Here is a 27,934-nt window from a genome sequence, read left to right as displayed (position 1 = left end):
CCTCCCAGACCTGCCGGGGAGACGATGTTGCTGCTTGTGAAGGCATAACAGGGAAGTCTTTGGACCGACAGTGCAGGCACAGAGCCTGCGGGAAGAGGCGCACCTGCTCGGAGTCAGGGCTGGCCCCGCCCCGACATCCTAGCCCCGCCTCCCACGCCCGACGTCCTGGCCACACCCCGAGGCCCTAGCCCCGCCTCCCACACCATGGCCACGCCCCCGCGTTCTGGTCACGCCCCCGCGCAGTGCGTCCGCCGCTTCCCCGCTGGCGGGCGCGATGGCGCAGAGTGAGGTCCTGGCGTGCGCGGGCCCCGTGCTGTGGCCGCGCGTGGTGCTCTTCGGAGACTCCATCACGCAGGTACCCCCGGCGCAGGCTGCAGGCTTCCGGCTCCGCGCCCGCTGCGCCCCGGGGCCTGGGGGGCGGGGGGAGGAGGAGGAGGAAGCCAGGGTTCCGGCCGGTAGCGGCTCCGCTCGGGGGACGGTCACTGCCGCGCCAGCCGGCCCGCGCGCACGCGGACGTGGACGCCTCTGTCCGAGCTCCGGTGCGAGGCTGACGAGCGGGACGGGACGGTCGGCGTGCGCGGCCCGTGCGATGGAAACGGTCTTCCAAAGCGTATCCGTCTCCCTAACCCCCGAGCTCTGGATTACTCTCTTATTGTTACTGGTTTTCCGAGGTAGCGTCTCACTCTAGCCCAGGCTGACCTGGAATTCTCCATGGAGCCTCAGGGCGGCCTCGAACTCACGACGGTCCTCCGAGCCCTGCGCCCCCAGTGCTGGGATTAAAGGCGTGCGCCACCACGCCCGGCTGTTTTAGCCTATTTTAATCTGTCCTTCGTTCTCAGCTGCTGGTGGAGGTAAGTTCAGCTCCTCAGCAGTTACCTCTTATCAGTGACTTCGTGCACCAGCCCAGCTTTGTTTCATTTCCACAATTCCCTTGACCTGGTGCCATGGTGTCCTGGGCACCGCCCAGCGGGATACGCGCAGGTCACCTGTCGGTCCAGCCCGGTGCGCTTTGACTTCCAAGCACCAGCCACTTGGAGAGGGAAAAAAGTGCTTTTGAGAGTGCAATGGAAAAGGGCAGTCTTTTCATCTTTCATATCAAATCCCGTCACTTTTTTTGTTTTGTTTTTGAAGCAGTCTTTCACTCTAGCTCATGGTGGCCTCGAACTCAACAGTGATCCTCCTACCTCTGCCTCCTGAGTGCCGGGATTAAAGGCGTGCGCCACCACGCCACAGCTCATTTCATTTCTGAGGAAAAACAATTTCCAGATACCTTGCTTCAGGAAAGTAATTACTTTCTGTAGTTTTTCCATCCACTATTCTGGCATGGTTTCCAGAACCATATATTTTGTGGGTGTGTGTATCCTGTGTTGAGCAGAAGTATTTGAGAATTTCTATTAAGAAACGTTAACAGAGCCCAGGGCGCTGGCGCAAGCCTTTAATCCCAGCACTAGGGAGGCAGAGGTAGGAGGATCGCCGTGAGTTCGAGGCCAGCCTGAGACTACATAGTGAATTCCAGGACAGTCTTGCTAGCCCAAGACACTACCTTGAAGAGAAAAGGAAAACAAAACCACAACAACAAAAAAGAGCCACACAAAAGAAATGTTAAACCGGGCGGAGAGATGACTCGGTGTTGAAGGCACTTCCTTGAAAGCCTGCTAGTGTGGGTTCCATTCCCCGGTGCCTCCGTTGAGGCACCGCATGGCTGGCGCGCTCTGGCTTGCAGAGAGGCAGGATTGCGTGGCTTCAGGGCCAGCCAGCTTGAGACCTGCACCGAAAGTTCCAGAGCAGCTAGATCTGTATAGCTTGGCCTTGTCTTGAGGAATGAACCATCGGCTTTTCGTACTCCCAGCGTGGATAAGCGGTGGAGCCTAGGCTTGTTTCCCAACTCAGTATAGGTACTACTGCGCGTACGTGTGTGAATGTTTTAATGTATTTTATTTATTTAGGAAATAGGTAAAGTGTGTGAGAGAGAATGGGCGCACCAGGGCCTGCAGCCACTGTAAATGAACTCCAGGTGTGCGCGCCCCCTTGTGCGTCTGACTTAAGTGAGTCCTGGGGAGTTGAACCGCTAAGCCGTCCTCCGGCCCATGTGTGTGTGTTTTAATTTTTTTGTTATTTATTTATTTATTTATTTGAGAGCTACCGAAAGAGAAAGATGCGTGCGCCCCCTTGTGCATCTGGCTTAGGTGGGTCCTGGGGAATCGAAATTCAAACCGGAGTCCTTAGGCTTCACAGGCAAGCGCCTAACCGCTAAGCCATCTCTCCAGGCGTGCGTGCGTGTGTGGTGTCCGGGCCCGTGGGTGGGGGTGTGTGTGTGTTTTAAGTTCCTTTTCTAGATAACAAATGTCCCTGATGTTAGATCTCCTTGGAACATAGATGACTAGCTCAAGTTCAACCAATGAACATTTCTAGAATGTTCCCAGGTGGTGCCGCAGAAACCCCCAGATTGACCTTCCCAAGTGAGAAGGGTCAGAGTGCAGAGACTAAAGGGTGCTGACCAGTTGTGACCTGCTAATGGTCCCAGCTGCTCTGACAAGTAGTAATGGGCTTTTCCTTTCTTTCTTTAGTTTTCTTTTCAGCAGGGTGGATGGGGAGCAGCACTGGCTGACAAGCTGGTCAGGTGAGAACAGTTGCAAGATTCATACTTGGCTGCTTCTGGTGGGAACTGTCTCAGGAGGAGTGATGATGCAAACAGTGAATTCTGTTACTAGTCTTTCCTATCCTAGTCAGTGTATGTTTACAAGAAGGAGCAGAGAGAGGGAAGGTCCTGCATTCAGTAAAAACAAGTTTGCCAGAGCCGGGCATGGAGGCGCCCGCCTTTAATAGCAGCACTGGGGGGCAGAGGTGGAAGGATCACCGTGAGTTCAAGGCCACCCTGAGACTACAGAGTGAATTCCAGGTCAGCCTGAGCTACAGTGAGACCCCCACCTTGAAAAGCAACAAAACAAAAAGAAAACGGCACCATGTGAAGTCAAACACACGGTGTGGATCCTTGGCTGGGTAGGTGTGGATCCTTGGCTGGGTTTGGTGGCACATACCGGTGGCTTTTAGCCTGTTACAGTCTGTGCTTGCAGAACACTGATTCTGCTCACACTGTTTTGAGAAGGACACCTGTGTATTGTCCTGGAACTCTGGAAACAGTGTTTGTGGGGTCTGCTCTCCAGCTGTTAGGGAGGCCTATTATTCATCTACAGCCTCAAGTTAGCCAAAGATGCCTTCTGCTTCTGAGATAGGAAAGTTGCCATCTGTTTTGTTTTATATAAGCCATTATCTACATAAACTCTACACACAGAGCTGTTCTAATAATAATTCTACAAACGGCTGCCTCTGGGCTTCTGTAGAAAAAAAAATTACCTAGAGGAGTCCCTCCAGTTTTGTTGACTCACCCCATTCTCAGGTCATTCCTCAATACCGGGTCATTAAAGACCTAAAGACAGGTTCAGTTGGTACCAACAGGCGACATCACCAACATATACAGAACTGATAATCTTTTAGTTCCTGAACTCAGGAGAGTGAGGCTGGTGGTCCCAAGTTGAAGGTCAACCTGGGCTACATAACAAGATCCCGTTTCAAAAACAACAGCAAAAAAAAAAAAAAAAAAAAACCTAAAAAATACTCCCAAACCACTGAGTTTCAGTTTTCTAGTGACTTTCTAAGGTTCTCTGTTTGCTCAGATTAATATCCATCTGCTGTAAACTCCATTTTAGAAGCTCCAGCCCCTGTATGCCCTGTGTAGATAGCATCTTGAAGACAAGGGTGATGTCCCAAGTGTGGCAGGGAGAACAGCGTCTCAGGAGGCCCTCAGATGCCTCAGAGACCGGGGCCGGGTCAGCACAGCCTTGCTCATGCTTCGCTTTGGGACTGGACTCTGTTCATCTGTTTAAAAATTTTCATTTCAGAAAATGTGATGTCCTGAACCGTGGATTTTCAGGTTACAATACCAGATGGGCCAAAATCATCCTTCCAAGATTAATTAGGAAAGGATGCTGTTTGGAAAACCCAGTAGCAGTTACCATTTTCTTTGGTGCAAACGACTCTGCACTAAAAGGTAAGTGCATTTTTTTTTTGCATTTTTCTAGCTAATGTTTAATCTTTCTGCTATTAAGCAAATACACATGTAATTTACATGTACATATTTTTCCCCCATCTGTTTTCACATTGTGCATCTGGCTTTACGTGGGTCCTGGGGAATTGAACCCGGGTCCTTAGGCTTTGCAGGCAAATGCCTTAACCACTAAGCCATTTTCCTAGTCTTAAGGGCTGGAGAAATGGCTTGGTGGTTAGAAGTTCATTTGCAGTGGCTAGAGGTCCCGGCACACCCATTCATTGATTCTCTCCTTGTAAATAAATGTTAATAACAATTTTAGGGCTGGAGCAGTTAAGGTACTTGCCAGCAAAGCCAAAGGACACAGGTTTGATTCCCCACCCATGTAAAGCCAGATGGACAAGGTGGTACATGCATCTAGAGTTTGTAGTGGCTAGAGGCCCTGGCGCGCCCATTCTCTGTCTTTGAAATTAATAAAGTGGTGCATCTGTTTCCCTACTGTTAATTTGCGGCAAGAGACCCTGGTGTGCATGTGCACACACAGATGCCAAAAAAAATTTTTAGAAGCTTAAAATTTATTAGGATAAGAGCAAAGATTATGAAGAGCTCATGCCCATGAGAAGTCAGGAGGGGGTTGGGCACACAAATTGGGGTTACAGATTATGAATGGGGTCTTGGGCCAACCAGCACAATTGTTTTTTTCGAGGTAAGGTCTCTCACTTTAGCCCAGGATGACCTGGAATTCACTGTGTAGTATCAGGGTTGCCTCAAACTCAACAGGGATCCTCCTACCTCTGCCTTCCAAGTGCTGGGATAAAAGGTGTGCGCCACCACGCCCAGCTCTAAATAAATAATTTTCAAAGGTATTTTTTTATTGGGCTGAAAAGATGGCTTAGCAGTTAAGGCCACTGCCTACAAAGCCAAAGGATCTAGGTTCCATTCCCCAAGACCCACATAATCCAGATGCACAAAGTGGGGTACTCGTGTGGAGTCCTTTGCAGTGGCTGGAAGTCCTGCCATGCCCATTCTGTCTTTTCTGTCTCTCAAATATATATATATATATATATATATATATTTCTTTTTTTTTAATTTGAGATAAGAAACAAAGAATAGCGTGCCAGGGCAAGGCCTCTTGGTGCTGCAGATGAGTTCCAAATTCCTGTGTCATTTTGTGATTCCAGCTCTACATGGGCACTGTGGAATTGAACCCAGGGCAGCGGGCTTTGCAACAAGTGCCTTCAACTGCTGAACCATCTTCCCAGCCTGACAAGTCAACTAAAAAAAAATTGGATGGAGGGGCTGGAGAGATGGCTTAGTGGTTAAGGCATTTGCCTGCAAAGCCAAAGGCCCTCAGTTCGACTCCCCAGGACCCACATAAGTCAGATGCACAAGTGGCAATACGGCTGGAGTACGTTTGCAGTGGCTGGAGGCCCTGGTGCACCCATTCTCTCTCTTTCACTCTGTCTCTGCCTCTTTCTCTCTCAATATATTTTTTTAATTAAAAAAAATGGATAGGGGGCTGGAGAGATGGCTTAGCGGTTAAGCGCTTGCCTGTGAAGCCTAACGACCCCGGTTCGAGGCTCGGTTCCCCAGGTCCCACGTTAGCCAGATGCATAAGGGGGCGCATGCGTCTGGAGTTCGTTTGCAGAGGCTGGAAGCCCTGGCGCGCCCATTCTCTCTCTCTCCCTCTATCTGTCTTTCTCTCTGTGTCTGTCGCTCTCAAATAAATAAATAAATAAATAAATAAATATTTAAAAAAAAAAAAAAAAAAAATGGATAGGGATTGGAAAGGTGGCTCAGAGGTTAAAGCCCTTGCTTGCAAAGCCTGACAGCCTGTCCTCAATTCCCCGGTACCTACATAAGCCAGATGCACAAGGTGGCACATGCATCTGGAGTTTGTTTGCAGTGATAGAGACCCCGGCACATCCATTCTCTTCCCCTTGCAAATAAATAATAGATAGCTGGAGAGGTGGCCTAGCGGTTAAGTGCTTGCCTATGAGACCTAAGGACCTAGGTTAGATTCCCCAGGGCCCATGTAAGCCAGATGCACAAGGTGGCACATGTGTCTGGAGTTCATTTGCGGAGGCTAGGGGCCCTGGTGTGCCCATTCTCTCTCTCTCAAATATCTGTTTGTTTTTTTTTTTAATTTTTATTTATTTATTTATTTGAGAGCGACAGACACAGAGAGAAAGACAGGGAGAGAGAGGGAATGGGCGCGTCAGGGCTTCCAGCCTCTGCAAACGAACCTTGGATGCGTGTGCCCCCTTGTGCATCTGGCTAACGTGGGACCTGGGGAACCGAGCCTCGAACCAGGGTCCTTAGGCTTCACAGGCAAGCGCTTAACCGCTAAGCCATCTCTCCAGCCCAAATATCTGTTTTTAAAAAATGGACTTGGGTTGAAGTGTTCCTGTCCTTGAACAGATGAGAATCCCAAGCAGCACATCCCTCTGGATGAGTATGCTGCAAACCTGAAGAGTATGGTGCAGTACCTGCAGTCCGCGGATGTCCCTGGGGACCAAGTCATTCTCATCACGCCACCCCCCCTCTGCGAAACAGCCTGGGAAAAAGAGTGCATTGTGCAGGGTAAGTACAGGCCGCCTGCAGTGGCAGCAAGCCTGCCCATGAATGCTTAGAGCAGGGTCCACAGAGCCTGTGCTGCCAAGTGAAGAGAAAACCAAAGAAAAGAATACAACTGTCACCATCTCACTCATCTTCTTTTGAAAGAAATTATTTTGAGAGAGAGAATGGGTGCGCCAGGGCCTCAAACAAACTCCAGACGCATGTGCCACCCACATCTGGCATAGATGGGTCCTGGAGAATTGAACCTGGGTCCTTTGGCTTTGCAGGCAAGGGTTTTAGTCACAAAGCCATTTCTCCAGCCCTCACTCAACTTTCTGCCATAAAGGAAGGGTTCTCGCTGTCAGTCAGGAGGGAATCACTGCCCTGGCATCTGTTGGCAAGGAAGCGACTGCACAGAGCCGCTGTGATCTGCGCAGGGCAGCTGGCTCCTGCGGGGGTGCCCCACCCATGCTCAGGCTGAGGGCTGGTCCATCTGAGGCAGGCTCCCCGCACTGGGGCCAGGCATCTGCCACCGAGAGCTCTGCAGGAGAGGAGGCCCTTCTCCGCTGCCCACACTCCTTGCGCCTGTTCTCAGCGGCTGGAGAAAGGTGTTGTGTGAAGGCTCCCAGTTTGTCTTCTGCATAACGGAGCGCAAGTTACTTGCCAGTACACACCTGCCTGTGGTGCCGACTGTGCGCTTTGTCACGGGGCCTTGAAACAGGCTTTTCTAGGACAAGGTAATGACTTTTCAGTGCAGTTGTCAGAACTAGGCAGAGTTTGCTGGTTTCCTTTACTGCCCAGGGGGCAAGCTCCTGGGCCCTAGCTCTGCTTCCCCTGTGCTTCTCTCTCCAGAATAGGAAGATTTGCTTGGCTGGCTGACTGCACTAGGCGGGGCACATTTAGAGAAGTATTGCTATCATGTGGATGGTTAGGGAAGTTCTTTTGTGTCACATTTCAGCCAATTATTTGGTCTCTGTCAAATGTGGCAGCTTTTCACTACATAAAAGCTCAGGGTCAGCTGGGCGTGGTGGCACACAACTTTAATCCCAGCACCCAGGAGGCTGAGGTGGGAGGATCGCTGTTTGAAGCCAGCCTGAAACTGCAGTGTGTGTGCCAGGTCAGCCTGGGCTACAGTGAGACCCTGCTTCAAAAACAAAACAAAATACAAAGCTCAGGGTCTCCAGCTTTCTCTTGCAGGGCCTTGCCCCCAGTCCAACTCTCCTGTGGCCTGCTCTCTAGCTTGGCAGTGTCAACACCATGGGACCCTTCCTCCTCAGAAAGTTCTGGGTTCCACCACCATCTCCCTCCTCCTGTGCATTTTTCCTGTGCTGTGTAGCAGCACAAGAGTAGTCTTCGTGACCCATTGCTATAGCCCTCAAACAAGGAAGGTGTTGAGACATGTGGATACTGTCCATCTCCACAACTCTGAGGAGGTCTAGCATTTGGGTTTATCAATTACCACCTGGTTTCCTTTCTCCATCAGGCTGCAGACTAAATCGCTTGAACTCAGTAGTTGGCAAATATGCTAATGCATGTGTACAAGTGGCTCAGGACTGTGGGACTGATGTCCTTGACCTCTGGACCCTGATGCAGAAGGATAATCAGGTACAGTGCTTTCTCAGCCCTATCAGGGTTGGTGGGACCACAAGGAAGTAAACTGGGTGTATCAGCCTTCCCGGACTGACACTGCGGAGTTCACACAGCTTGTGCCAAGTGGGGCATGGTGGTCTATGCCTCTACTCCCAAACTCAGAAGTGGAGGCAGGAGGACACCATGTTCAAGGCTAGCACAGCTCCATAGCAAGTCCCAGAGCAGTACAGACTCCGTAACACCCTGTTTAAAAATAGCAAGGAAAAAAGGGCAACCATGCCTTCCACTTGGGAGAGGGCAAAGGCCAGGCAAAAGTGGGGGTTGGGAGAGGCTCCGGGAACTGATACAGCCAGGTTCTTAGCTAGGAGTTGATCTAGAGCGACGCTAACTCAGAGTCAAGGCAGGGCTAGGAAGATGGCTTAGCCATTAAGGCCCTTGCCTGTAAAGCCTAAGGATCTAGGTTTGATTCTCCAGAACTCATGCATGTATCTAGAGTTCAGTAACAAGGGCTTAGAGGCCCTGGTGCACCCATTCTCTCTCCTGTCTTAGCAAATAAAAATCTTTCAAATGAGATACACTTATGAAAGACTTGTTTCTCAAGCTTAGGCCTTTTGTTCACGACCTCTTGTTCCAAAGCCACCAACATTTAAGATGTCTGTAATGCCAGCACTCAGGAGGGAAGATGAGGTAGCAGGAGGACCTGGAGTTCCTCAAATAAAAAAAAAAAAAGATCACTTTTGTTTCCAGTATTGACAGAGTTTTTTGCATTTGTGGCTGTTTTTTGTTTTTCGAGGTAGGGTCTCACTCTAACCAGGCTGACCTGGAATTTACTATGTAGTCTCAGGGTGGCCTCGAACTCACTGCGATCTTCCTACCTCTGCCTCCCAAGTGCTGGGATTAAAGGCGTGCGCTACCACACCCGGCTTGGATTTTTTTTTTCCCTCCCAGAAAAGCTTGCCATTTTTGGAGCCTCAGGCCTCCAGTCTGCCTCTGAATCTTTGACTAGACCTGGAACTTGGTCCCCTTGCTGGAAGGGCCATGGTAGCTTTGGTGTTAGAATATCCAATTTCTTTGTTAAGAATCTGAAGGGCTGGAAAGATTGCTAAATGGTTAGAGCACTTGCTTGCAAATCCTGATGGCCAGGTTCAGTTCTCCAGCATCCATGTAAAACCAGATGTACAAAATTGTGCATGCATCCAGAGTTGTTTGCCGTGACAGGCTTATGCACCCATTTCCTCTCTCTCTGCTTGCAAATCAGTAATAAATATAAAAATGGTTTTAAAAAATCCACTCAAGGTGGCTTGAGAAACATGTCTTCAACTACTAACCTAGTAATTTTTTTTTTTAATCATACTAAGAATGTAGACTTCCTAAGGTTTAATCTAGAACTATCTATCTCAGTTGGAAACAGCAAGGTGTAGGGAATCCATGGTCTGTAGAAAGCACCAGCTAAGCAGCCACCCAGTTCTCCCAGGGACTGGGCAAGGTAGCTCCCCTAGATGAAGATTCTCCCCGAGGGAGAAGGGGCTCTCGAGAGTAAACGCTCCTGGGTTTGGGGGAATGGACTCCATGCAACCATCCCTGTTGTAGTCTAGATGTCCATGTTCTTTCCCAAGAGTCACAACCCTTCCAGATACCAGTTTTCATTTTCCTTAACATTGCTGGGTGCAGGAGAGCTCTGGGATTAAAACCCAACACCAGCAGCTCTCGAGTTTTGGGTTCTTAGCATGTTACAAAAGAGTTGAGAACACAGACTTAAGAGAAGGGTTATGTGGTTTATCGTAGGGAGAGTTAAGAAGGAAGGCAAGCAAGCAGGAAAATGCCCAAGCCCAACTAGGAAGGGGAGAAGACTGAGAGGAAAGTCTGCAGGAGGGAACCCTCTGGGACGAGGGGCTCAGGATTGGGAGAGACCCCCAACACCAGGAGGAGCCAGCCCGAGAGATAAGGCCAGGAAGCTGCCACTGTGGGTGGAGGTGGTTGCCTGCTACCACACAGCAGTCACTCGGCAAACATGTCACGTGACTCAAAACCCAGTCCAGGAGCACAAGTGACAGGATTTCGTGAAGCCCAGGTCTGCGCTAGTACAGCACCACAGCGCTAGCAAGGGTCGAGCGTTCAGGCACAAGGAGTGCATTGGGGTCCTGTGGTCCAGGGCGGCCCCGGTCCACATCCCGTGCATGAGACCAGGTGTTGCGCGTGCTTCACTGGTGAGGAGGCTCACATCTTGAACACGCTTCTCTCTCCACCAGGACTTCTCAGCCTACTTATCCGACGGGCTGCACTTATCCTCGAAGGGAAATGAGTTCGTGTTCACACACCTCTGGCCTCTCATAGACAAGAAGCTCTCCTCTCTGCCTCTGCTGCTTCCGTACTGGAGAGACGTGGCAGAAGCCAAGCCAGAACTGAGTCTGCTGGGCGACGGAGACCATAGAAAGCCCCAGGAGAAACCTAAGAATGGTGATTAATTTACACAGATCCCAAGAGAGTGATTAAGGACTATTATTTTCCTCAAGCTAAAACTTTTTGTCTATGACGCTGGATCAAGAACCAGTATCCATTTGCTACCATATTAATAAAATCTTAAGATTTTTCAAAGAAACACTGTACTTGATACCTTCTGTTTTGATATTCAGTATTTATTTACTGATGTAGGTATCATCAATGCCACAGCTACAGAACATACCCTGAGCAGTTTGTTAATCCTGTAAATGGCAAAAAGAAAAGGTAAAGACAAATCTGATTTTTTTTTAAAAAAAGACAGTTTTATATATAAAAAAGGTTTTCTTACATCCTGTCAAGAACTGTTTCACTCTCATACATACTCCCACACACCCCACTCACCTTATATCAAATTCTGAAAGAGCAGGTAAATATAAGACTATCATGACTAAAGACAGCAAATGCCATAAGGTACAAGTTCAAGTATTAGTGTGGCAAGGTCTGCACAACAAGTGTCCTTACAGGAAAAGGCACAGGCACAGCTAACTGCCCCAGAGCGTGTAAGTCTTCTAAACTGTGTTGGCTGGTGAGCACATGTCAATTTTTAGGAGAAAAAAGCTTTTAACTCTATAGTTTTATAGAAATCAGAATTCAGGCTAATGATTTTTGTCCTTCACAGAGTACACGCAAGCCATGGAGAATCCTGACACACTGAAGCGGGAAATCTGGCTATCTACTTAATGGGTCAATAGAAATGGGTTCTGAAGCACCAGTTCTTACTGGGCTGGTCCTCAGGAAGCGGTGATACCCGTCTTCTGGCCAGCTTAGCATCCCTTAGCCCACTCCAAACCACCTGTTGAGAGCAAGAAGTAACTTCCTTGCCCTCTTTTCTGCACGTGCTCACAAGAAAGAAAGAACAATCTTTTGGATCATATTGCAAAGTACTTTAGATTTTGTGGATATTGAATTTTTATGGACATGGTAAATAGTATTAGAGACAGATATTTTTATAAAACAGGAAAACTGTTCAGTGAACTAGGCCCAACAGTCAAAAGGCTTCTATAAATTCAAGTGGCTGTTAATGTAAACCTTGATATAAACTAGAATGTTTTAATCCTAGCAAGAGCCTTAGAATTACGGAGGGCCATCTTAATTCAAATTATGCCTAAACTCCTTCCCTATTGCAAAAACCTAGAAACAGGTTTACACTGTGGAGATAATGGTGATAAACTAGGTTTATCTCCTCTACTTGAAAGCAAAAAGAATAAATAAATCTGTGTTCCAGTTGTCTTCACAAATAACTGCTAAACACCTCATTGTAGTTAGGGAATCACTACAGTGTACAAAAACAAAAAAAAAAAACCAAAAAAAAAAAAAACATCACCTTCCTAGTCAGTGCTGTTATCAATTAGAAAAAAAAAAAAAAGGTTAGTTTACAAAAATGCAAATATTCAGAATTAATCCAGCCTTATTTTCTGCTTTTTCACCACAGGTCGAATGACACTTTATACTAAAAAGAAGAACCCAAAACCTGAAAGCGCAAAAATAAGCCAGATTAACCTTACCTCTTCCAACGGAAAAGGGCCTCCCCACCTAGGATGGCTTATGCAAAGGAAGCTCAACACATGACCAGCATCTGATCCGTCACTTCCCATTCCTCCCCATCTTCACAAAATACAGGCCATGATTTTAAGTCAACTGTATGAAAACCCTGCGCAGGGCTGGGGGCCAGGGCCCTCCGCTAGCACTCTGTCTCCTTGCTGTCCACACGGCTCTGGCGCTGCAGCTTAAAAGAGGCGGCCTTCTCACTTCTGGTGACCGGGTGATGTGTGAGGTCCTCAAAGGACTTGGCAGCCGCACTGCTGCTGGGGAAAGGGTCCTTCTCAAAGCCATCCTCATCCACATGGGAGTCTGTGCTGGGATCTTCCTGGATGGTGTCCATTCTCTGGTGGTCTGGTTTTGGAGCAGCCGACACTGGGGGCATGATGGGGGCTGCTTGTAGGGGCTGTAGGCGCCCGGGAGTCTGGGGTGCAGGAAAGGGCTTGATAATACGAACTGATGCTGAATCCATGCTGCTTAGCATTTCAACGTTCTGGAAAGGTGTGCGGTTCAATGGATGGGGAATAAAAGTGAATCAATGGTCATTAAGGTCCACCCTTCCCTACCATGTGACCCTGTGCTCTGGGCACTGATTGTTCTTGCTAAGCAAAATGACAGAAGGCTTGCTTAGTCTAAAGAGCGGCTCAAGCATGTTCACATGTCCTGACTGGTCTACTGGCCCCAGAAACTCAAGCCCATCAAAGAAACACCTGCAAACCGCAGATCAGTGCCACGTCACTGCTCATGCCTGTGCTGGGGAGTCCAGGGTTCATGCCCACTAAGTCTCCGTCCCTCCAGTTCAGACCAGTAAGCCTCCATCACTGCTGTTGGTAGCAGTCCCGGCTAACCTCCGCCCTCCTGCTACAACACTGCTTTCACTAGCACGAGCAGAAGAGCTCTTGGTGGGTCTCAACTGACAGTCGTGGCTAAGCAGGGACACTGCTCTTCTTCCATGAGGTGTACTTACACTGTGGTGAAAGAGAGACAGGGATTCGTACTGCTTATCCAATTTCTTATCCTAGAAAGAAAAAAAGGAAGCAAGCAGGTCACTTCTACCCCCTAAATTTCTTGATTAGGAAAATACTCCTACACTGAGTAAACTAGACCCTGCACTTAGAAAGTGGGATAGGGATAGATTAGGAAAATACTCCTACACTGAGTAAACTAGACCCTGCACTTATTATGTTCAACTTTGCAGTAAAAGCAACAGTGAAGGGCAGATGTGCAGTCCAGAGACTTGTCCTCCGACATGGCTTCCTGCACTACGACCTCCCAAGCTTGCTTTGGTAGTAGAGGAGTTCGGCGCTGCAGAAGCAGAGGCTGTTCAGTGAGCACGCCCCTGGGCCAGACAAGCCAGTTGGAAGGGCCAGGAACCAAGAAAACAGGAATGCACCTTTGCTGCTCACAGGAGGACACGGATAGAGAGCTACAGGGACCAAGAGTCTAGATGCTTGTGGGGGGCCTCATCTGTCTATCACACAATCCCATTCCCTAAAGATGTGAGTGAATGGACTTGGAAACTTGAAAAGCTCAACTCTAGCTAAGGCTGACCTCTTGGAATTCACTCTGTAGTCCTGGGCTGGACTGAGTGCCATATGCCTGGCTAGTTCATTTTTAAAACTCATCAGCTAAACATTCTGTAAGATAAACTCTTAGGAGTAATACTAAAAAATATTTGAAACATCAGGTCAAATGTTGCTATCTAATTTTATATTTTCAAAAGAATACATGGTTTGGAAAAAAATAATACATGGTTGGAATTGTTCAAAATTTTTGTAAAATGTTTACTTAGAAGTTTTAACTTACCACACAGTGGACAAGAATGCTGAAAGGAATCCAAAATATCAGAGAGAAAACAAGGACGGATCCTACAATATTGTCTGCCAAAAACTTTCCTGTGAACAATTACAAACAGTTAATATATCGACTGACTACTTTACAAATTATGAAACATTCTTGAATATGGCTGGATGCTGCTGACCTTGCACTGAAATGCACTGTGCAGTTAGGGTTGAGGAGGCTGGTAAGTTTGTTTCCTGCACTGAAATGCCCTGAAATGCACTGTGCAGTTAGGGCTGAGGAGGCTGGAGTTTGTTTCCTGCACTGTCAACAGATGAGGCACAGCACAGTACTACAGCGATTGCTTAAGACAACAGCATTTTTATTATCTGGAGATTAGCGCTTTTACAACTAAACCCCAAATTATGGGCTCCTGCTTTCTGCAAAATCTGAGTTCCACTTGTAAATAACTCATATGTCAAAGACAATTAAGACTTAGACCTTCCAAGGCTCAGGGTCCATTGCAGGAGAGGTGGCGGAAAGAATGTAAGAGCCAAAGGGCGGGACTCCTTACAACGTGCTCCTCCAGACACAAAATGGCCTGGATATCCATGACCTCACAGGGCCTGACAGTACCTCTGTAAGACCACCCTAATAGGAGGAAAAGATGATATAAAAATAAGAGAGACTGATTGAGAGGGGGAGGGGATATGGAGAATGGAGTTTCAAGGGGAAAGTGGGGGGAGAGAGGGTATTATCAAGAGATATTGTTTATAATCATGGAAGTTGTGAATAAAAATAATAATAAAGGCCGGGCATGGTGGCGCACACCTTTAATCCCAGCACTGGGGAAGCAGAGGTAGGAGGATTGCCATGAGTTCGAGGCCACCCTGAGACTCCATAGTGAATTCCAGGTCAGCCTGGGCTACAGTGAGACCCTACAAGACTTAATCTACAGAACTCATTTTGACTGCTCCCCTCTGAAAAATCATGCATCCAGGTAACACAGGGACTGACCTATAGTAAATTTATTTTGCCTTAACAAAGTCATTTTGTAACAAATGTAAAGAATTCCATTATCTATTACAGGGTTATAGTACAATATATCATAGAAATATGGTCAGTTTTAAGTAACCAATGTGAAGAAATTACTTACCGAAAGTATTGATGCTCAACTTGTCAATGAAATCCCAAAAGCGCTCAATTACATCCTGTACTCGTTTTTCACACTTGCCCTATGATAAGAAAACACGATATCCTCAAAACAATGCATTTAGAAGCTTCATAATGTAATGGGCATGTGACCTTCAGTAGTGTCCCCTCTCAGACACAGGACAACCGATGTCCGTCTGATAAGTACCCAAAAGAGTAGGACACTTTCCATTCTCGTAAAATTTCATTTGGTGGGAGGAGGATGTTGAGACAGAGTCCCTTATGGAGCCCAAACTGGGCTTGAACTATCAATCCTCCTGAGGACTGCGATTACACAAGTGTGCCACCACACCCAACCCAATAATTAGCCCATTATTATAAGTTAAAATTACCAGATCCAAGAAAACGAGTTTATTAACAATAATGTACTCTAGTCAGAATGATACCAGTCACTTATATAGTGGCCAGGAACAAAGCCAGTCTGGAAGGTTTTGTTGTTTTAAAGTTTGTGTGCGTGCGTGCGCGCGCACACACGTGCCCACATGCATGGAAATCAGAGGACAGTCATGAGTTACCCGTGATCTTCTAATTTCTTTGACACATGGGCTAGTTTGATTCCCCAGTACCCACACAGAGCCGGGTGTGCACTGTGGTGCACACATCTGGAGTTTACCTGCAGTGGCTGGAGACAGGATCTCTTGCTAGTACAAATAAATGACAGTCTAGCTGGCCCACAACTTTGGACCCTCCTAGCTCTGCCTCCCACTATAGGTACACTGGGATTACATACGCATGTGTCACTTTGTACCCAGCTTCATGTGGGTGCTGGAGAGATGCAAACTCCGGTTGGCAAGCTTTGCAAGCAAGCCCCCTTAAACTGCTGAGCCACTTCCCCAGACCAGAAGCTTGCAAAGGAAAGGCGATCCAAACACAAATGCCCTGAAGCTCCCTAGCCCAGTGCTTGCTTTCACTGGACTTTTCAGCATGCACAGAGAGGGATTGCTCAAGGACTTTAAGGTCACTGGAACTCAGACTGTTGGCAGTAGACGATGCTGAGCCCAGAGACTAAGACCTGGACAGGAAACGGTATGGTAAAGTTAGCTGGTTTCAGACACTGGGCCCTCATTTTCTCTTCCCCTAACTTGGGGACAGTCATTCAAGGTGACTCAGAAACAGGCACTGAGTAAGAAGACCTCGGCTGTTCAACGTGTCAAAGACCCTCTGTGCCATACAGAGCAATGGAGCTTCAAGGTCACAGAAAAGGCTGCATATAAATAAATACTCACAGTCATGTCACAAAATCCTTCTGTGCAGGGCTTCCCTTTCCTTAAGAACAGGTTTCTCTGTTCTGCATCAACATAGGGTACACAGCGGCCAGCAAGGTCCCTGCAGCACACCTTGCACGACTTGTCGGCTTCTGAGGCAGACAGAGAAGCGCGCTGAGGGGAGCTCCGGCCCTGCCACTGGCTTCCTCTTCCTCCTCTTCCTCTCCCCCTCCCTCACCTCACTTCCAAATGGAAGGGATCACATTTGTTTTTTATGTCAAAAGCTGATACTCACTCTTTTTCTCTCTTTCTCCCTGCCTATTTCTCTCTCTCTTTCTCTCTCAAGTAAATAAATAATTTTTTTTAAGAGCTGACACTATCTAGGCCTGAGAGTGTAGTTCATTTGCAGAGCACCTGCCCGGCATGTATGAGGTCCTGGATTCATCCCCAGCACGGGGTGGTAAAAACAGCCCTGACCCAGCCATATTAATCTCCTATCATCATCTGAGTTCACATAGTCTTGTGCTTTCAGAGTCACAGAGGCCCGGAGGTTAGAACAGACTTTAAAAATATTTTTTCTATTGTTAATCTATTTTCTAGCAGGAGTAGGGCACACCAAGGCCTCCTGCCCCTGCAAACGCCAGATGCATGCTCCACTTTGTATAATCGGTTTTATGTGGGCACTGGAGAATTCTAACTTGGGCTGTTAGCTTTCCAAGCAAGTGCCTTTACACTGAGCCATCTCTCCAACCCTTAAGATTGTTTTCAACAGAAAAGTGTTATAGATGAAAAGCTAAAATAAGACTCTGCTCAAACCCTGGATAATGTTCTTATAAACATGTCCCTGTGACCCCAAATTCTTGTTATCTTGTTAGTTTTGAACCTTGGCTTCTGTTTTAAAATATGCCCTACAGAGCCACCAGCCACTCCAGTGGGGGACAATTCAGCTATAACACAACTGTGGACAAGAGGTGAGTCACCTATCAGTGACATGAGCGCTGCAGCCTGGACTTGACACCACCCAAGACCAGGTGTGGTAGCGGCCCAGGGGTGTAAGGAAACAGCTGGGCATCAGACGAGCTATGCAGACAACGCAAGAATGGCAGAAATTTAAAACATTATCCTACTAGTATAATTTGGGACAGTCTAAATTTGGCCAAAGGGGAAGTTTAAGTTCATTCTTGGGGGGGGGAGGTGTAGGAACAAGCAGACCATAACATTTTCCTCATCACACATTACCAAGTATTTCTTGGTCATTTACTATGTCTTAGGCTCCGTCCTCCTCTGGTGCCTTGAGCCTCCTGTCATTACTTACTAAGTCATTTACTGGGCATCCACAATGTGTGGTTTCTGTAAGTCAAACCAAGAATCTCATGCATGCCTCAATACGTGCTCTACCATGGAGGTGTACCACCCAACACCTGGTCCCTCCTTGGCTTACAGGCCATTCTGCCTCGTAGAACTACTTAGGCTACTGTATGGATGGGGAGTTCCCAGCCCCAAGACTGTAACACTGGGCCTTCTCTTTGGAATACAAAGCAACTTTCATCAAATCATCAGCTCCACAGCTGGCCCGGCCCTGAATGTCCTTAAGGCCCCTTTCTGATTCCAAAATAAGAGCATGGATACCCAAGTAAAACTTTAAGGACTCCTTTCCCAGTCTGTTCCAGCAGGGATAAGAGAAGAGCAGACTTTAGTGGCAGCAGCAAAGCTCCCACCTAAAGAACCCCTGGATCAGCTTTGAGTTTAGTGCCAAGGGAACATAGCTTTGGTGGTTCACGAAGGACAACGAGGAGGGTCCTCAACTGCCCCATAAACGACTCCCGTTCCACTCGGAGCCTGCCACATGCTCTGAAAGTGGAACAAGCCAACAAAAGCCTCAGCAATTCAAAACCCCGCAGTTTATACAGCTTATGGAGAGAGGATCTGAGAGCAGAGACCGCTGTCTCCAGGCACTACACGCGCCTCCTCTCCCTCATCCCTGCTGCCTTCCCCGCAGTCCTGAGCAGCAGTGAGCGCTGCAGGGCCAGGTCTCCTCCTGCCGCACACAACAGCAGGAATCGCTCACCACTGCACGCACAGGACTCCAGCTGCTGCTCCCTCTCACAGAACGGGATGCATTTGCCATCCTTGCACTTGCCAAGATCCAAGCACACCGTGTCATCGTCAGCATTTCCTGGTGGGGGGCACTCACTGCTATTTCCTGGAGAACAACAATTAACAAGGCTCACCAGTTCCACAGGTGATGACAGCGGCCACAGTTTCTAATGGCAGGGGATAGGAGGCTGCTTTTATCTGAAGGAAATACAATGCTGGTTTTTAAGCACACTTTCACACTTTAGCCACAGTGAGCCTAGAAGAACAACAAAAATACGTACCCGTGCAGTAAGACACGCCTTTGCAGATAGCATTGATAGCTTCCTGGCACTTCTTCTGGGCAGTCTCAAACTGACAATTTTTACAGCAAGGACTGTTCCTGTCACTGCAGAACAAATAAGGGTAGGCTCAATTCCAATGTCAGCCCTGTATCCAGTGCTATGGTGTTACCCGCACAGTCTGACTTCCCTGCACTTTCTCCATTGAGACTCTGCAGTCTCCACGTCATGCTTCACTAGGCACACAAAGCACTAATGTGTTCTTCCTGTTCACTAACTTAATGCAATCAAGGAGGGGAAAAAAGGGAGAGACAAGTGCATCAGGCTCAGAGTCTAGGCATTCTGAGCCAGTATCAACGACTACAAGGTTAATAAGCACTAAGACCAGTTAAATCTCAACTATCCACCATAAACCAAAATTTCCTAAACCAAGCATCAGGAGAATTGAAAAGGAAAATATAAGTACCTTCTAATTTGGAACCTCTTTAGTTCATGTCACTGAACAGCATTCCACATTATTCTATTATATGTAATGGCCATTTGTATTCCAGTAATACCTTTTGATTCCAGTATTTTTCTACTGTAAAGGATGTAGCCACGACCCTTCCTGTTAAATCATCTTTCTTTCTTTGAAGTAGGGTCTTATTCTAGCTCTTTCTTTTCTTTCCTTTCCTTCCTTCTTCTCTCCCTCCCCCTCCCTTTTCTCTTCTTTCCTTCCATACCCTTCCTTCTCTCACTACCCTGCCTTCCCTTCCCTTCCCTCCTTCCTTCCTCTCGTCCTCTCCTCTCTTTCTTTCTTTCTTGTAGGGTCTTGCTCTAGCCCAGGCTGATGTGAAATTCACTATGTAGTCTCAGGGTGGCCTCAAACTCATGGCAATCCTCCTAACTCTGCCTGCTGAGTCCTGGAACTAAAGGCGTGCAACACCAGGCCCGGCCTGTACAAGGACTTTTTAAGCTTTTGTATTAACCATACTGATCACACATAATAATAGGTTTCATGACATTTTCAGCAATGTGTATGAATCCCATCTGCTCTTCATGACCCTCTCTTAGCCCTCGCCCACTGATCCCTTTCCTCTTCCCAACCAGTCAACTTTCTGCTTTCATGTCTATTTTGTACTGCTTTGGTGGCCCGATGCATTTAATGACAGTGGCTTGCAGTCGTAGGGTGAGGGTGATTCACAAAGCAGAAGTAACTTAACAGTGTCTCTACCTCTCCAAATAGCCACAATCTACCTCAAGTCCCTTAGGGAGGGCACAGCCTCATAAACCCTCCCCACTCAACAACAGATGTTCAGTAGTCAACTCTTGTGCAGCGAGAAAAAGGATATTTCTTTCTATGTCCGGCTGTTTTCCATGAAGAATTTACTTGTATGTACACTTACACTGTGACTTCCAAACTCCACATTTTCAATCCTCTTTTATCTGGAAACTCCTTATCCCACCCCACCCCCTGTGGGAGTATTTCTCACCTGCACTGCACCCCTGGCTTCAACTTGCAGTCGCTGCTACAGCAGGTGTCATTGTTCAGGTACATAATGCCAGGGTCACACTCCTCTCCTTCATCCACTCTGGAGTTCCCACACACCTTGTTGCTTCGTTCTTGAAAACACTCCTGAGCCTTACTCTCAATGGTCTTATAGATGGACTGTTTACTGCAGTTTGAAAACATCTTAAGAGAAAAAACAAAAGGCCACAAGCGCCCCAAACAACACAATGAATATTCATTCCCTTGGTGTTTGTGCTGCTGCTTTTATGGACAAATTCTTACTACAAAAGCATCAAACCTACTTTGAGCTATGCGATCACTTAACTTGAGTGTTGTGGGTAGCTAGGATTACAGGCAGGCTTCATTATGCCAGTCTGGGTTCAGAGATAGGCCGATCTTTCTATAGTTGACCAGCCTCCCCCACAAAAACTTCTACTCAGTTTCCCAGCATGGAGGACAATACCACCTAAATTAATCTTTACAAGTGCTCTATAGCTGCCCTTGTATAAAGGCTCAGTGTGGGTGTTTCTTGGGGCAGAGTCTCCACAACTATCTGCAAAGCTTAACAGCACCTTTATTTCAGTGGAGGCAGCAGTGCTGAAATGTTGCAAGCAGAAGGCACAGATGACTGATGAGGCTCAGGTGACATGACTGCCCGCCACACTCAAAGGAAGTCACTTTTCCCAAATATTCACCATCCCTCAAGAAAATACTAAGCTCCAGTCTGTTTCCCCAGTAAAGACATGTACTGAATTGACCTGGTTATATAAATCGGGGCCCAGGGCAGCTGGTGTTTTACAGTTTCTTCAACAGCACCAGACACTGACAAGCTCAAGTTTATCTGTTTACTTTTGAGTGAATTAAAATTAAATGGAAAAGTGCATTCCCTTTTGAAGCAGGGCTTCACTATGTAGCCCAGCCTGCCTCAAGCTGCTCATCTGCCTTCCTCAGCCTCCTGCGGGCTCAGACAGCAGGCATGCGCTGCCCCATAAGGCACAAATTCTCTTTATTAGCAGACTAACATTCCTACGCAGCTGGATCTCCTACAGGATGGAAAGGAAATAGTAACCAATTCTCAAACAGCTTTCTGCCCTAAAGACCTAATCCTCTGTTTGCACCCTTATCTTACCACCTAAGCCTTTTGTGAGGGGCTTTTCCCAGGAAGGAGGCCACCACCCTAAGCATTATATGTTTCTTTTCACAAACTGGTTCACAGCTTCCACAAGGACTACCTCACAACTTGGATTCTCTGTATCTTTATCACTTTTCCACTGCTTTTATACTGTATTTATTGTTTATTTGCTTTAACATCTCTATTGAGACACATTTTAGTATTACAAAGCTTACACATTTCAAGAATCCAGTCAGTAATTTCCAATAACGTTATCAAGTCATGAAATGATCAGCACAGATCAGGTTGCAGCACTGTCATCCTGCCACTCAGAGCCCTCGTGCCAAGCACTGGCAAATGACAGTAGGCCCGTAACCCTAGTTCACAGAAGGGAAGCAGGAGGGCTACGATGGAGGCCAGCCTAAGCTGCATGAATTAACGAACTGATCTCCGTTCCTTACCTGCAGTCACATTGCACTTGCTCCTCCAATTGCACACAAGACTAGCAGCTACCCTATGGAGTAAAGCCAATTTAGAACTGTCCCATCATTTCAGAAACTGATGCCAGGGCTGGAGAGATGGCTTAGTGGTTAAGCGCTTGCCTGTGAAGCCTAAGGACCCCGGTTCGAGGCTCTATTCCCCAGGACCCATGTTAGCCAGATGCACAAGGGGGCACATGCATCTGGAGTTCATTTGCAGTGGCTGGAAGCCCTGATGCACCCATTCTCTCTCTCAATCGGCCTCTTTCTCTCCCTGTCTGTCCCTCTCAAATAAATAAACAAATAACAAAACAAAGATGTTAACTGTATTTTTTTAAAAAGCTGCGCGTATATGAAACTAAAAGACATCATATGGAAATATACAGATTCATTAGTTAATTGAACAACATAATTGTTTGTTTCTAAAGAAGTACCTTCTAGGTTGGAAAGAGCTTTGCCCTGAAACAACCCACAGGTAGTAAGCAGGTAAATCCCAATGCAAGACATGGATCATCCCCTTCTCCCCCAGTGAGCTATTGGGCGGCTCCCACGAAGTGCTCAACACAAAAACAAAGCAGGTCATTAGCAAAGTGCTTGACTGGCCACCAGAACCAGATGGTAAGAGACAGCTCAGGCTGCGGAGGCAGAGCACTGGGAAGTCAAGCTGGTACCAAGAAGGAAGCCACCCCTGGCCGCCTGGCTGCTACAGTGCAGGAAACTGCTACACACGCTACTGGGGAGAAGTTAAGACACTCTTAAACTGTGGGCCTTTCACATATGCGGAGGCACTAAGTTATGAAGGTGATTACTGCTCTCTGACCGGATTGAGGTCAGTCAGCTCAGTGGCAGGGAATTCATGCTTAGTACTGACAACTTAATCAATAGCCTATGGCTTGGAAGGTAACAGACCCTACAGGAAAGCTACAATCACTGTTTTGGCTAACTGGAGACATTATAGAGACTTCTGAATGTCCTTTGATGAATGTTGTTCTCCCTTTTGGTTAGAGAACCTCTTTTACAGATGGTGGTAGATACCAGGGAGATCCAAGACTCATCAAGAAGGCGGGTGTGGTGGCGTAATCCCAGCACTCGGGGGGGGGGGGGGCGCAGAGGTAGGAGGATTGCTGTGAGTTCAAGGCCACCATGAGACTACATAGTGAATTCCAGGTCAGCCTGAGCTAGAGAGAGGCCCTACCTTGAGAAAAAAAAAAACAACAAAAAAAAACCCCGATGCCAGAAAGAGAAAGCTAGTGCTTAGCACTGCTGAGGGGCTGGTGCAGAGCTCACAAGGTGCAGAGGAAGCAGCGGAACGACTGAGCGCTGCTCTCACTGCCAGCCACACAGGTTTCTCTATGCAGATGGCAGCAGACAATGAGACTCAAAACTCATCAACCTGAAAAGAAGGGGCTGTTGAGAGCTCAGCACAAAACAAGACCTCTATCACACCCTCCAAGGCTCAGAAGAAAGAGCAGAAGGAAAGGAAGAGCCACAGGGTAGAAAGCAGGAATTTGGGGCACTGCCTTGCTGCCCCAGACATGAACCAACAGGTGCATTCATCACCCGCAGTGGTTGTTGGTACTACCACAAGAACAACAGGTGCCTTCATCACCCGCAGTAGTTGTTGGTACCACACGACCAGCACTGCAGTGGAAACCCCACCCACAGGGAAGTACTACCCACGCAGTGCCTGCCCACGCCCCTTTCCGATAACACAATATAGCTGTCTTTCCTTCCACACAGAAATGCTCCAGAATACGCATACCTTATTGTTCTCGTGATCACCGCTCACAGCTATGGGGTACATGACATATTTTCCTCCCTGGTCTTCATCTGGGGCGCACTCTGCTAGCCCATCAGGGTCATGTTCTGCTCCAAAATTGTGTCCCAGTTCATGAGTCGTGACCAAGTCAGCTTCCTTAAGAACCACACAAAGAAAACACGTAGCCGTCAGTTACCTCTGCCGGCTCAGCCCATGCTGTCTTTTCTTAAAAAATCTATCTATTTGGGGCTAGAGAGTGACTCAGGGGTTAAAGGCACTTGCTTATAAAGCCTGACAGCCCAGGCTTGATTCTCCAGTACCTGCATAAAGCCAAACCCACAAAGTGGCATGTGGGTCTGTAGCTGGCCCAGGATAGCCCTGGACTCACAAGATTTTCCAGCCTCAGCTTCCAGAGTAACTAGGACTACAGACACATGCTTCTGCTCCCTGCCTGCGTAATGAAAAAATATTTTCATTGCTCCAAACATTCTCTGTTGGGCTGAGGGTGTGCTTAGTGGTTCGATGAGTGCTAACTATGAACAAGGCCTTGGGCTCAGCCCCCAGCAAACACAGTAGTATAAAGTAAATTGTTAAGCCATCCTCAAGCTGCAGAGATTTCTCAGTGGTTAAGGCACTTGCCTGCAAAGCCTTAGAACCCAAGTTCCATTCCCCAGTACCCATATAAAGCCCGGTGCAGAAAACAGCACCATATATGTGGACTTCATTTGCAGTGTGGTTGGAGGCCCTAGCACACCTACATTCTCTATCTGCCTCTTTCTCTCACTCACTCTCAAGTAAATAATTAAATATTTTATTTAAGAAATGCCCTCCCAAGAGCCTGACCTGGAATTCACTATGTAGTCTCAGGGTGGCCTTGAACTCACGGTGATCCTCCTGCCTCTGCCTCCTGAGTGCTAGGATTAAAGGCATGTGGCACCAAGCCCGGCTCATTAATCTTTTTAGTTCCTCAGAAGTTTTGCCTTTTCCAGAATGCAATATATTTGGCTGCTTTTACTTAGGAGTGTGATGGTTTGAATGAACGCAAACCCGGGTGCTTTATTAAAATTTAGTTTGCAGTTTCAGCCCCTGACAGGCTGACCCCTGCTGCAGGGCCATGTCACTGGGGTGGATCTGAGTTCCAGCCTGAAGGTGTGCAGAGAGGCTCTGAGCTCTGGCTGTGCGGGCTTGTGGTACTGGGTGTGTGGTGGTTTCTCTCTGGATTTATGAATGGGAGCCAGACTCTTCGACCATTTGATGAACATCCCCTGGATTTCTAAGCTTGAAATAAATCTCTTCCTCCCCTAAACTGTGCCTGGTTTGGATGTTCATCCCAGCAACATGCACTGTCTACAACAGAATTGGTACCAAGAGTGGGGTAGTGCTGCACGATGAAGCTGATCTTGGGAATTTTAGTCTTTGGGAGCGTGTATGCTGGAGGAGGAATATAGTATGGACTTGGAACTTGTGACTGCAAAAACTCACAGTGTAGTTAAAACAAAATTTATGGGAAAACAAGAAAATACTAAAAAAGAAGAAGAAGAAAAAATTTACTCCAGGAGATCACAAAGCTGATTTGGTTAAGGTCCAAGTAGAGCATAAAGACAGCTGGGTCCCACCCGCAGCCCCACTTACATAGAAGGCTGAAGTAGAGACTGCTTCAGCCAGTCTGAGGCCAGCACAGGCAATAAAAGACGCAGGTAGGCAAAAGGTGAAGGAAAAATATCCACCAAGAAGTACAGGGCTGGGAAGATGGCTCAGGAGGTAAGAGCACTGCCACACAAGCGTGACTGATGAGAGGTCCTGAGTGTGACCCTCAGCCTCCCAAGAGAAGCAGAGACAGGAGTCTCCCAGGATCTTGTGGTGAGCACAGCCGAATGAGAACTGAAGGTCTGCCTCAAATGAGGTGGACAGCAAGGACCGGCCCTCAGCTTGTTCTCTAACCTCCACATGTATGTGTCCACATACATACACAAATAAATAAATAAACAAATTAATTTTAAAAAGTAAAAAGGGTGAATTCCAGGTCAGCCTGAGCTCGAGTGAGACCCTACCTCGAAAAACAAACAAACAAAAAAAAGTAAAAAGGTAACCTTTATAAGAGAAACATTTTGCCTAACACAAGTATCTACACTGAAAAGACCACCTGCCCAGCACTGAAGAGGAAAAATAAACATAATTACATACCAATTATATAATGACATTTGTTAAAAATATAACAATTAAAACCTCAGTCAGAATATCAGTGTATCTGACATGAGTATTTTCTACTAACAGTCACTCTCCCCTTCTTTCTTAGAGTGGCCTAATTCTACTCTAGGCAGCAACATGCCCTGGGCATTTATGTGACCTAGTTATGTCCAGGAAGACATAATCAGAAGCCAGGGAATGCGACTTCTAGAAAGACAAACTAGGCTAGGTCTCCTCTCCTTTCTACAAAGCAGGAGAATTGTCTTGTGACTACAAAGTGACAAGAAGGAAAGCACAGAGCTCGTGCCCTAGAATTCAGGTCTAAGGGCATCTCTGAACCATGCCAGCGCACTACCTGGGGTTATCTCAGCACCTGGGTAACTGAACAAAGTAAGCCTAGTGAACATATGATGGACTTTCTGTTACCTGTAGCAAAACACATTCTACACAGATACATGCTCAGAAACAAGGTTTGTTTTGTTTTAAATTGTTGTTATTGGGCTGGAGAGATGGCTTAGCAGTTAAGCGCTTGCCTGTGAAGCCTAAGGACCCTGGTTTGAGGCTCGGTTCCCCAGGTCCCACGTTAGCCAGATGCACAAGGGGGCACACGCATCTGGAGTTCGTTTGCAGTGGCTGGAAGCCCTGGCGCGCCCATTCTCTCTCTCTTCCTCTATCTGTCTTTCTCTCTATGTCTGTCGCTCTCAAATAAATCAATAAAAAAAAGAACAAAAAAAAATTGTTATTGCTTTTGAAACAGGTCTCATGTAACCCAGGCTGGCCTCAAACATACCATGTTGCTCCAGATGATTTTGATGTGCTGATCTTCCTGTCTCCACCGCCCAAACACTGACAGTATAGGCATGTGGTGGTGGTTTAATCCAGGTGTCCCCCATAAACTTAGGTGTTTTGAATGCTAGGTTACTGCTGATGGAAATGTGGGAATTAACGGTTCCTGGAGAGAGTATATTATAGCCAGTTTCCCCATGCCAGTGTTTGGCACACTTTCCTGTTGATGTTGGCCAGGAGGTGATGTCCACCCTCTGCTCATGCCATCATTTTCCCCTCCCATCATGGAGATTCCCCTTGAGTCTGTAAGCCAAAATAAACCCTTTTTTCTCCCACAAGCTGCTCTTGGTCAGGTGATTTCTGCCAGCAATGTGAACCTGACTGCAACACATGTACTACTATTTTTTTTAACATAGTACATGTTATGTAGTAAATGTTAGGCACTCACTCTACCAACTGAGCGATATCCCCAGCTCCCAGAATAAGATCTAACAACAGGGAACAAAAGGCCCCATACAAAGGAAGGACTCAAACACACCACGTGTGCTGCTGCATGTGCCCCACGGCGCCCTCATGCTCATCTGTGGGGAGTAAGCTACCTTGCAGGGGCCAGAGCAGAAAGTCGGGTGCCCCACTCCATTGCCCTTCTATGAGTTCTTTTTCAGTCTCTTACTGATCCAAGGAAAGTACTCAACTGCTGAGCCACCTCTCTAGTCTTATTATTTTTTTTATTGCTGTTATTTTGTTTGGGGGTTTATTTTCTGAGGCAGGGTCTCACACTGGCTCAGGCTGACCTGGAACTCACTCTGTAGTTCAGGGTGGGTTTGAACTCATGGTGATCCTCAGCCTCCCAAGCACTGGGATAAAAGGTATGAGCCACCGTGCCTAGCTAAGGACCACCAGAAGACAATGGACCAGTACCTTCAAATGTTAAAGAAAACAGAACATACATAGCCATGTTGTCAAGTGACTTTAAGAACAGATACCATTTTTAGATATACAAAATTCCAAAAGTTTGCTCGTCACAAAATGTTTCTTAGGACACTCTAGGAAAAGAGACTGAAGTGATGGTAGGAAACACACAGGGTCCACAAATTTTCAGCACATAGTTGGCCTTCAGCTAACAGCTATGCAAAAGGCCCAAGACAGGCATTGCTAAGGGGAGCTGCAGTACAAAAGGCTCCAGGGGGAGGTGTTCTGAGAACTGTACAACTTCAATATGTCTTGAAAGAATGCTAAATGACACTTATTTACTTTTCGAGGTAGGGTCTCACTCCAGCCCAGGCTGACCTGGAATTCACCATGTAGTCTTAAGGGGGC

General features: G+C 47.2%; 2 protein-coding genes across 7 annotated transcripts in view; one reads left to right on the top strand and one right to left on the bottom strand.

Annotated features, from left to right (window-relative positions):
* Nucleotides 1-253: 253 nt before the first annotated feature.
* Nucleotides 254-14,627, top strand: Iah1 (isoamyl acetate hydrolyzing esterase 1 (putative)). Of its 2 annotated transcripts, XM_045137848.1 has the most exons (8): nucleotides 254-355; nucleotides 2,568-2,620; nucleotides 3,900-4,048; nucleotides 6,467-6,628; nucleotides 8,088-8,209; nucleotides 10,444-10,651; nucleotides 10,847-10,918; nucleotides 12,126-12,260. In XM_045137848.1, the coding sequence occupies exons 1-7, from the start codon at nucleotides 275-277 to the stop codon at nucleotides 10,900-10,902; spliced, it is 831 nt and encodes a 276-aa protein (XP_044993783.1). In that variant the 5' UTR covers nucleotides 254-274; the 3' UTR covers nucleotides 10,903-10,918; nucleotides 12,126-12,260. The 2 variants fall into 2 exon arrangements, with proteins under 2 accessions (XP_044993783.1, XP_012804574.2); XM_012949120.2 differs by lacking the exon at nucleotides 10,847-10,918 and having other exon boundaries at nucleotides 12,126-14,627.
* Adam17 (ADAM metallopeptidase domain 17) overlaps nucleotides 12,004-27,934 on the bottom strand; it is a 62,159-nt gene continuing 46,228 nt past the window's right edge. For 3 of the 5 annotated variants that reach the window (XM_012949146.2, XM_045137847.1, XM_045137846.1), the window contains 9 exons: nucleotides 23,645-23,797; nucleotides 20,276-20,475; nucleotides 18,807-18,910; nucleotides 18,497-18,631; nucleotides 16,450-16,580; nucleotides 15,168-15,246; nucleotides 14,039-14,127; nucleotides 13,200-13,250; nucleotides 12,006-12,725 (listed from right to left, as the gene is read on the bottom strand). In XM_012949146.2, coding sequence (XP_012804600.1) covers nucleotides 12,375-12,725; nucleotides 13,200-13,250; nucleotides 14,039-14,127; nucleotides 15,168-15,246; nucleotides 16,450-16,580; nucleotides 18,497-18,631; nucleotides 18,807-18,910; nucleotides 20,276-20,475; nucleotides 23,645-23,797 — 1,293 coding nt within the window. In that variant the 3' untranslated portion in view covers nucleotides 12,006-12,374. Of the gene's footprint in view, nucleotides 12,726-13,199; nucleotides 13,251-14,038; nucleotides 14,128-15,167; nucleotides 15,247-16,449; nucleotides 16,581-18,496; nucleotides 18,632-18,806; nucleotides 18,911-20,275; nucleotides 20,476-23,644; nucleotides 23,798-27,934 lie in introns of all 5 variants that reach the window. The other 2 variants (XM_045137845.1, XM_012949145.2) reach the window with 2 other exon arrangements.

This window comes from Jaculus jaculus, chromosome 18 (genome assembly GCF_020740685.1).
Source record: "Jaculus jaculus isolate mJacJac1 chromosome 18, mJacJac1.mat.Y.cur, whole genome shotgun sequence".
Classification (NCBI taxonomy): domain Eukaryota; kingdom Metazoa; phylum Chordata; class Mammalia; order Rodentia; family Dipodidae; genus Jaculus; species Jaculus jaculus.
This window is presented reverse-complemented; position numbering and strand designations above follow the sequence as displayed.

Coding starts and splice junctions, on each gene's coding strand:
- Iah1 (XM_012949120.2), top strand. CDS start 275: ATGGCGCAGAGTGAGGTCCTGGCGTGCGCGGGCCCCGTGCTGTGGCCG. Junction 6,629..8,087: donor AAAAGAGTGCATTGTGCAGG/GTAAGTACAGGC, acceptor TTTCTCCATCAG/GCTGCAGACTAAATCGCTTG. Junction 10,652..12,125: donor CCAGGAGAAACCTAAGAATG/GTGATTAATTTA, acceptor TTTTCACCACAG/GTCGAATGACACTTTATACT.